The sequence below is a fragment of the Nematostella vectensis genome, chromosome 12 (genome assembly GCF_932526225.1).
Source record: "Nematostella vectensis chromosome 12, jaNemVect1.1, whole genome shotgun sequence".
Taxonomy (NCBI): Eukaryota; Metazoa; Cnidaria; class Anthozoa; order Actiniaria; family Edwardsiidae; genus Nematostella; species Nematostella vectensis.
The window spans coordinates 6151152-6160833 of NC_064045.1; the positions used below are offsets into that span (position 1 = coordinate 6151152).

The 9682-nt window shown below is 36.4% G+C and overlaps 1 protein-coding gene across 1 annotated transcript; it reads left to right on the forward strand.

Moving 5' to 3' along the window:
* Positions 1 to 846: 846 nt before the first annotated feature.
* On the forward strand, positions 847 to 6703 carry LOC5508295 (syntaxin-8). The gene is made up of 9 exons (XM_032377089.2): positions 847 to 905; positions 1336 to 1435; positions 1961 to 2055; positions 3026 to 3079; positions 3367 to 3423; positions 3856 to 3971; positions 5092 to 5184; positions 5389 to 5490; positions 5797 to 6703. Exons 1-9 carry the CDS (start codon positions 889 to 891, stop codon positions 5859 to 5861), a joined length of 699 nt encoding a protein of 232 aa, XP_032232980.2. The 5' UTR covers positions 847 to 888; the 3' UTR covers positions 5862 to 6703.
* Positions 6704 to 9682: the final 2979 nt, after the last annotated feature.

Sequence of the window (9682 nt, forward strand, 5' to 3'; positions counted from 1 at the left end):
CTATGTTTTATTTTCAAATCAGAATATTTATTTCAACGAATTTTTCGCTCATACAAACTCTGTAATAAACCTACACTCACCGTGAGCATGGGCTACCTGTGCTGTAAATAAGGGAAGGACCATTAGAAAAGTGAAGGGGGAGGGGTGCAATTTCATATACTATAAAAATCCTGGCCAAAATGCATGCAGCCCAAACCAGACAGAAAAATGCATACAGAAATAAAAAAAATTGCACAACTGAAACCTCACCTACCCCACCAAAAAGCTATTCAATTAAATTAAGACTTGTCTGAAAGTATTTATTTTTTTAAAAAGAAAAAAAACCGCCGTAGTGACTACTGGATATGGCCGGTCTACAGTTTTTAAAGGGACAGTATTTAATAATTAAAACATCGAAAAATTGATTCAATCCAACAATTTCAAATAGCAAAATAAATCTTTACTCCCGAGCCAAGCATTGGTGACCTTTAATGGATAATTGTTTTGATGTATCCATATTTTCCAAGACGCGTGGTTACTTTTGGTCGTAGAACTGTCATTTGCCAATCGGCATTTGCACTGACAACCTTTATTGAAAAAGGTGTATGTGCGCTAAATGTTTCCCGATTCACCGAAATGCAAGCAGGTCTGGCACACTCGTGTTTTATACTGAATTTCTTTCTTGTCAAAATGACCCTGACGGGCTCACTGTGGTGGGTGAAAAATATTGTTTTATTGCATTTTAGAGTGAAAAAAACAAATATTAAACATTTTCCTTGAAAATAAAAATTATATCACGAAAAACAAGACGTTGCGCTAAGCGACCGGGCGTGGGCCTCCTGTGTGTTCTCAAAGTACCGTCGGTCTTTTAGGAATGGCACTAGTGTTGCCGGAAGTGCACAATCCAAGATGGCGCTCGATTCTTGGTAAGCGATGTCTCCCTTACACAAAGCGAATCCACACAAGTTCAGGATAAAATAATATAGTTTTAAAGACTTTTTACAAAGTATATGTATTTTTATCGGGATATATAGAGTATTAATGAGGATAGATTATTATTTTTTTTTAGCGAAGACACTGTTTTGAAATGGTGATAGTTGTGGTGGTGAATTTTTGGTTTGAGATAAGTTAAGTACTATGAATACCAAAATATAGAAAGGGATTTTCAGTGAAGTAAAAATGTGATGTCTTAGCAGCATTTGTAAGCTTTAAAGAATCCATTCGGGTATGGGGATTCCATTTTAGCTAAGAGGCATATTGTTCAATGAACTTAGGTTTGTTCTAAAGTTCATTAATACTTGAACTATACAAGTTAGTGTTATCATCGAAAATAAACCCATTCGGTTTGATAAATAGGTTGACGCAGTTCAAAACAGTTGAGCAGTATGGACAGGAAGTCATGGAAAAGATCAACGTACGCAATCAACAGCGACGGGCCGGAGGAAATTTCTCAAAGGTACAGTACCAGTGTGCGTAGTTAGCAAAATATACTCATTACAGTAGAAATTGGAAAAAGTAGTTAGTTACCAAACAAATATACACAAATTGTAATGTTGTCGCAAAATAGACAAACATTTTATCGTAATCAATTTACCAAAAAAATTAGTATTTGTGTGTTTGGTTAGGTCAATATAGATTTTTTTTAAATTCTCTTGTAAATGATTGTCTTACAGAAGGTTTTTGTATTTTTGTAAATGATTGTACAAATTTATTTTTCCCAGACACAAGAGAGTAGGGGTACTAATTTGAAGCAAAATACAAATTTGAAAAAGTTTATTTATTTAATTGAACAGTAAGAAATTATAAAAGAACCTAAGAGTATCTAAAACTGGTGCTTAAAGTCTTGTCATTGATCCCTTAATCGACCCCCTAATTTTTTGGGAGCAATAATCATTCAAAAATTATTTTAAAAACAAATTGAATCAAAATCAAACTCTCTAGATAAGCCATTTGTTTGTTTGTTTGTTTTTTTTTTTTTCAGGCTCAGACTGATGCCAGACTGATGCTAAAGAACTTTACTCGAGATGTAGGATCACTGAAGCAGTCTCTCCTCCGGGCCTCATCTTCCTACCACATGTATCCTTGTTTTTCTGATAGAGTAAAGCTTGATAACTTCTCACATGTGCATATATTTATAAACATCTATAAGGTGATCTCTAGACATACTGTGGTCGAAAACCTTGATCAAACAAAGGTGAGAGTTGATGAGAGTTCCAACTCTCATGACCATTTGTAAACTTCAGAAAAAAAACGGCCACACATCTCCTTTTTACCTCTCAAATGTTTTTTTCCAACAATCATCTACAAATTGTAAACAGTGGCCAACTTGAAAGTTACTGGCTACTTTGGCCACTGCACACAATAATATTATCAAACTTTTTCTCTTTCTTTCCTTGTACTTGTTTCGGTTAACTTTTGTAATTTATGTTACTGTCATGTGGAATTAAATTGGATTTAATTATCAAATCTTATTCACTTTGAGCATGTTTGTATTTGTCATGTGAGAGTTGTCATTTAATTGTGTGAATGGGAGTATTTAGGACAGTAGTTTTCACAAAAGGTGAAACTTAACCTAATTCAAGATGTGGTGATAAATCCTGGAGTCAAATAATTACAACAATTTTTTTCCTTAAAGGACATGTGAGAAATGTATGCTTATGTACACAAGAGAAGCGCATGCTGATTCTTTGACCACTGTCATCATCTCTTAAAAAAGCTGTTTTATAGCTTGTAGCCGAGATTCGCTTAAAAGGGTAGCATAGTCAATGATTTTTCATCATGAAAAAGACTGCTTTTTAGTCCGAGTGGTAAGGGATTTGCATCCATCCCTAGTTATGGACCTGGGTTTAATCCAAAAATAAACCCATGGCCTCTTTTAGAGAGTTATATTCAAAAAGATGATACAGTAACATGTGCAATAATAAGTTAAGTAGAATTTAGCATACCATCCCAAGGCCTGTGTAAACAACTGTTTGATCTAAAATCCCTGATATTTGAATGTTTTCTTTTGTCATGATTTGAATGTTTGTCCTTGACAAGCACTTAGAACAGAGAGAGAAGTTCAAAGAAGACAGAACATGCTAGACCAGCTTGTTACCAAGTAAGCTATCATAATTATCCCTATAAATAGAAAAAGTGAGACACTTCAACTGAACTTTTAAGAAAGGAATTGTCTATCCTGTCTGATCTCAGTTTTAAATGCCTGTGCCAATTGGAACTTTTCCACTCAAAAAGGTCATGTGATTTTTTAATAAGTCCTCTATTATCCCTGGGCATTCTCATCTTTAAAATCAAATTTCACAAATCCTGGTCTGAAAAAAAAAACAGTTTGTCTTATTCCACGTTTTATTGAAAATAACTCCATTGACTAAAATTTCCATGTTACAGAGAAAAGCAGCTCTCCTCAGCCTTTAATCAAGAGACGACTTCCAATGATTTTGGAAGGTAAGAATTTTTTTCTGCTTGTTTGCTACATCTGTTATTTTAATATATAGTTATAGTTATTTTCAGGTCCCTTAAAATTTTTCAATTCCTCTATTATACTTTTTGGTTTATCTCTTGGGTATTAAAAAAAGAAAGAGGTTTTTTTGTTAAGACAATATAGATTGCATGAGTAGAATGATCTGCCCTACTGGAGGGAGGGGGCAATTCTTTTTTGTCACATATAAATTCTAGGAGGCCAATTGGGAGGGGGGGGGGGGTAAAAAACCCTAACCCCCCAGCCCCCTGTAGATCCACTACTGATTGATGATTGATGAAAATCTCAGGTTTCATAACCCTGGTCTTTCACTCTTGGAAAATATCAGATTGACCATTCATCAATAACTCAATTACTATCAGTACCCGCTGGTATGACATGTATCCATGTATGCATAGGGACACTCTTCTGGCCGGTAGCTCAAGGGGTCCAAATCCATTTAGTTCACCAGCGATTGAAACAGATGACATGTCTGTTGGGGACATGAGAAACCAGCAGCAACAAATAATTTCTGGTAAGTCCTGACAGAGTTATAAATTGCTGGTAATTCTTAAACTATTTATTGTATTATATTTTATTGATTGACTTATACAACTAGTTTCTGCTATCTGTATTATGATTGTTGAAAACATGGCAGGGTGTATAAAATAATGTACAATCTTCTTTACCTCAATATAATGCTTAGAAAGAGATAATGTCTCTACAATGCCTAGTGTTATGGCTGGAAACAGGTTACAGAAGTATTTATTAATGAGCTTTCTTTTGGCATAAGAAATGAAATAAGGAAGGAACAAGGCTTTGATTTGTAATGGCACTGTACTCTTATGGTGATGAATATGATTATGATGTTGGCAGTGTACTGTAATGATGATGATGACAATAGTGATGTAATTATGATGATGACAATGGTACTGATATGAGGATAATAACAATGGTGCCATAATTGTGATGATGATGATAATGATAATGATAACAATGGAACTGATATGATGATAATAACAATGGTGCTGTAATTATGATTATGATAATGGCAATGGTACTGAAATAATGATAATGGCAATAATGGCATAATTGGGATGATGTTGACAATTGTACTGATATGATAAAAATTACAATGCTGCTGTAATTGTGATGATGATGATGATGATGATAGTACTGATATGATGATACTGATATAATGATAATAACAATGGTACTGTAACTATGATGATGATGATGATGATGACAATGGTACTGTTATGATGATAATAACAATGGTGCCATAATTGTGATAATGATGGTGATAATGATGATGATGAAAAAGGAGCTGATATGATGATAGTAAAGAACAATGATTCTGTAATTGTGATGATGATGGTGACAATGGTACTGTTATGATGATAATAACAATGGTGCCATAATTGTGATAATGATGGTGATGATGATGATGATGATGATGATGATGATGATGATGATGATGATGATGATGATGATGATGATGATGATGAAAAAGGAGCTGATATGATGATAGTAACAATGATTCTGTAATTGTGATGGTGATGGTGACAATGGTATTTGTGTGGTTCTAAATAGTGTTGATGACTGTAATATTAATGACATATTGGTGATGAATATGGTGGTCTCTTGACATGTAGAGCAAGATCGAGGTCTTGAAGCCTTGTCAAGTATTATCCAGCGGCAAAAGATGATTGGCTATGCCATTGGGGATGAAGTAGATTCACAAAACGGTGAGTGATGCCACATCAGTAATTCTGTATTTGTTTAGGTATCATCATTCATATTGGTTTATCATGACAAATTTAAACTTGCAGTCTAACTAAAGTAAAGTATGTAAAAATGCAGATGTAATAACAGATCATTCCCATTAAACATGTTTTTGAAATCATTGAAAAAGGTTAAAAGAAATCCTTATGTTTTTCGTCTGTTTTTAGAGATAATTGATGAAGTCACAGACCAGACAACTCTGACCAACGCGAGAATTGTCAAGGCAACTACACATGCCCAAAAAGTCTCTGCCAAATCATCCACTTGTGGTAAGAACATACCTCTTGATTTGATCTGATTTGTCGTCAGCTTAATGATCCAGCTACTTATTTAACTGGAACTAGCGGATTTTGAAGGAGGCAAAAAAAAAAGAGGTTTTCATGTTATCCTGGACAAATCAGAGTTTATCTTTGTCTGTATTTGGCCGTTGCATAAAACACCCCAAAATTGGACATTTATTTTTAACATTTGGAGTTTTATGGCTATTAACTTATCTTTCCATGCTTGGTGTTAACATTTGTACCTTGGTGTTAACATGTGTACCTTGGTGTTAAAATGTGCATATTTTTTCGCAGGAATGCTGGTCGTAATCGTCCTTCTTCTCATCACAATCGTTATCGTCGGTGTTGTGCCGAAATAGGCTCAAAATGCATTCAACAAAGAACAATGCTGATGGAGAGACTGGATGAAAATAAGGAGGGGTGTTGACACATTAATTGTAGTTTCTCTATGAACCATTTTCTCTCAACACTCAACTACTGTTTTATTTTCTCGCTTGTACCCTTAGTAGAGTGATTTCCATTAACCTGTGAACTACACTTTGGCATATTACGCAATATTGTGATCTTATTCCATTGTTCTCTTTTGTGTTTTCCTGACTATTACACTTTGACTATCACACTGTTTCACGGGTTAATGAAAACCAATCTACCATACCATGCTATTTACTACAGTTTTTGTCATACTTTTGGTTTCATTTATCTCATCTGGTTAACGATGGTGTTTCACTTAAAATAAAGAGATTCAAGTGATTTGTCAGGGCCCAAAATGTCTAGTTACAGAAAATATCCATACCCATTGAGGGGGTCGGAGGTATGACCCCCCACCCCTCTGGAATTTCCCACCCCTCTGGAAAAAATACAGTAACTTTAAGGAAAAAGGGCATTTTACTTTCCCTCTGGAAATTCCTGGGCGTTTGAGACCCCCACCCCCCTGGAATTTCTAATCCCCTCAATGGGGGGGGGGATATTTTCTGGAACCACACAATGTTGATTGATATTTCGGGGGTGGGGGGATCGGGACAGGGCTTAGCTAGTTTGAATTATTTTAAAATTTTGACAGTAGAGTTGTAGTCTTTGAATGTTCTACTTATATACGCTGGTTTTCATAGATGAAACCTGTGATAAATGTCATTAAAGAAATGTAAAAAGAGAAAACAATCCAATATTTGCGGCATTGCTGTAATAAACGTTGAACCATTGACCCTTCTTTGTATCTTCATTGCCCGCATTGGGCCTGTGCCAACCTCGTCCCAGGGGCTTCTGGGTAGTTTTTAGTATGGCGTCCGAGGCCTGCATTACGATTGATAACCTGTATAATGTCAAATATGTTGTATAATATGTTTTTATGGTTACCTTTTTGTGGTAATATGATTGACAACTTTACCTTTGACCTGGAAGTTACCCTTATCTCCCCCAACACATACACCCCCATTCAAAGATTTTAATATATATAATGATATATATGAAAGAAAATTATGTCTTTCAAACCTGCAAATGCATAGCTCTTATTGGCTAAGTGCGTAGGTCTTAGGCCGTAAAGCAATGGACAAATTCTCTGGGTCATAAATCTCGTACGGCTCAAATAAGGTTAAATACATTTATAATACAGCGTTCATTATACTGCCCGCTTATCAACCAATGAAAGCGCCCATGGTACGCTAATCAACCAATGGTGGTACGCTTATCAACCAATGAGAGCGTTTGTAGTAGGCTAATCAACCAATGAGAGAGCGCGTGGTACGCTAATTAACCAATAAGAGCGCGTGGTACGCTAATCAACCAATGAGAGCGCCCGTGGTACGCTAATCAACAAATGATAGCGCTTGTAGTAGGCTAATCAACCAATGAGAGAGCGCGTGGTACGCTAATCAACCATTGAGCGCGCACCACCGTGCCTGTAAATGTGATTGAGGCTTTGCAATTCTAATCCCAGACAACAATGTTCTAGCAACATCCATGGTGGTAGAAGCGATGGTCAATAGCATTTTAGTGATGGCTCCAGAAAAATCAATTCTACGGTAGATGGATTAAGAGTAGACCTTAGGCGATACGTGTTCCGTGCAAAGGATTTGTTAAAAGTACATATCATGTTTTCCATATATTCTCTCGATATTGCCGTATATTTAAAATATTTTCAATAAGAATGGCATTTGTGATCCCTATTAATCATTTTTTCTTTTCTTTGCCCGCAAGATTTGAGTCCAGGTTCTCCCTTCCGTTCACGATGTCCCAATAACTCGTTATTCGCGAATGGCCATGCACTTTTCTCAGATAGCTATGCACGGCTCTCAGATGGATATGCACGATTCTAAGACGGTTCTCACGGTTCTCAGATGGCCATGCACGGCTCTTAGATGGACATGCACGGCTCTTAGATGGACATGCACGGTTCTCAGATGGGCATACACGGCTCTTAGATGGATATTTCTTGCTGTTTGTTTCATTAGCTAAGGCGACTTTTGTTTGACTTGCTGAAAATTGTTTACCCCCCACGAAAGGATTTTAAAGTAGATATTGCTTAGCCTAAAACAGAGTTATAAAGAACTGTTCTCTGAGTACATGCGCGAGTCTTTAAAGTTTCTCATAAGGAAGCCAAAGAAAATGAGAGAAAAAACGACAAGCGAAGCCTGCGGAGGAGGTGAGGCTTCGGCTTTAATTGTGTGTCACATCTGTTTTGCCATAATGAGCAGCCAACTAAAGCGCAAGCTTCCGGTAGCGTTATTGCATTCTACTTTTTTTGATAATTGACCTTTTTTTTAGATAAGGGGGTTGGTTTTGGGGTTTGTTAAACAACAAGAAATTTGTGGGGGAGGGGGTGCGACATTCTCGATGTTTCGGATATCATTGGAGAGCATTGAGATGCAAAATCAGTTTTTGTGTATTTTGGGGGACTGAACTCTTAATGACCTGCTAAAATATTTCTGTCATTTTGTTTTCTTTTCCTTACTTTTTTCAGGAGGTTCGCTTGGCTTGCGCTGAAAATCGTTTAACACAAAATGGGGCTTCTATTTTTCACTAATCTTTTACCGTTCGTTGCTTTGATGACTTTGTAATTTCGCCGAGCACTAGCAGACTCACGGACGTCATCGTGTTTACGTCAAAGTCGTGGGCTGTCTCCTAAGAAATCACTTGACTGTTGGGGTTTGTATACTCGCGCGCGCTTGGCTTTTAGCACAGGTAGCCCAAGACCTTTATTTGTCCCTATTGATATTTACGGTAAACACAGGGCGAAAAACAAAATAAGTGAAAAATAAAAAAAAAAACTTGTTTAAAAGGCTTCGATCAATACAAATAAAGCCCTAAGTTATACATGGATTAAGCTTATTGTTGTTGTTTTAGTTCTTAGGGTTTTAGAAGCTTGGGTCTTGGGAGGGTTGTTTGTTTATAAAACCTCCTCTCCGGTTATTAATTTCTGCTCCTCAAACTTCGAGTAAGGAAGTAAGGGACGCAAAGGAACGAATAAGGTGAGCTGTCGCAAGTCAAGTCCAACACATAAAACTAACTCGTTCCAACTAAATTGTAAGATTCACACTGCAACATGTTTTCCTATTCAGAGACCTGACAACTTGAACGTAAGTCGTGCAGATTATCGTATCCTATCTTAACTAATATCCCAGTTTCACCTGTCTCTGTGTTCTAAGAAAGCCATTATAAATGTTTGAGTTTTTTAATTGGCTACTACCCGAAAAAGATCCATTAAAAAATACTCAACTTAAAACAGCTGAGCTTATTATAAGGTAGTATGGCTGTTTAATTGCAACTAGCATTAGAGGACTTGGGTAGCAAACTATCGTGCGCTCAGGCTTTTAGCGGCAAAATAACAGCAACGAAAAGCAAAAAAAACTTATTCAGCGCTTAAGAAAAAGTTAAAGATTTTATTTACCGTCCTTTTCTGGTATAACAGGCACAGTTATTTCTTATTTTTTGCTTGATTATTTTGTTTTGAATTTGTCACCCAGAAAGGTCACGTGATCTCTATTCCTGTGATGTTTGATACCATGTTCTCGCGCGTAATTTTTGCTCGAAAATCGCGTCATTAGCGCGCAAGTGAAATTAGATGTTTTGCTTAGACACTTTACACTATACCGATCTGGTAAACCCAACGTTTTATTTCCCATTATTTCATGTCGTCATTCTACATTAGCCATAAAACACTAAAAAAGAAAAGTCCTCATAACCA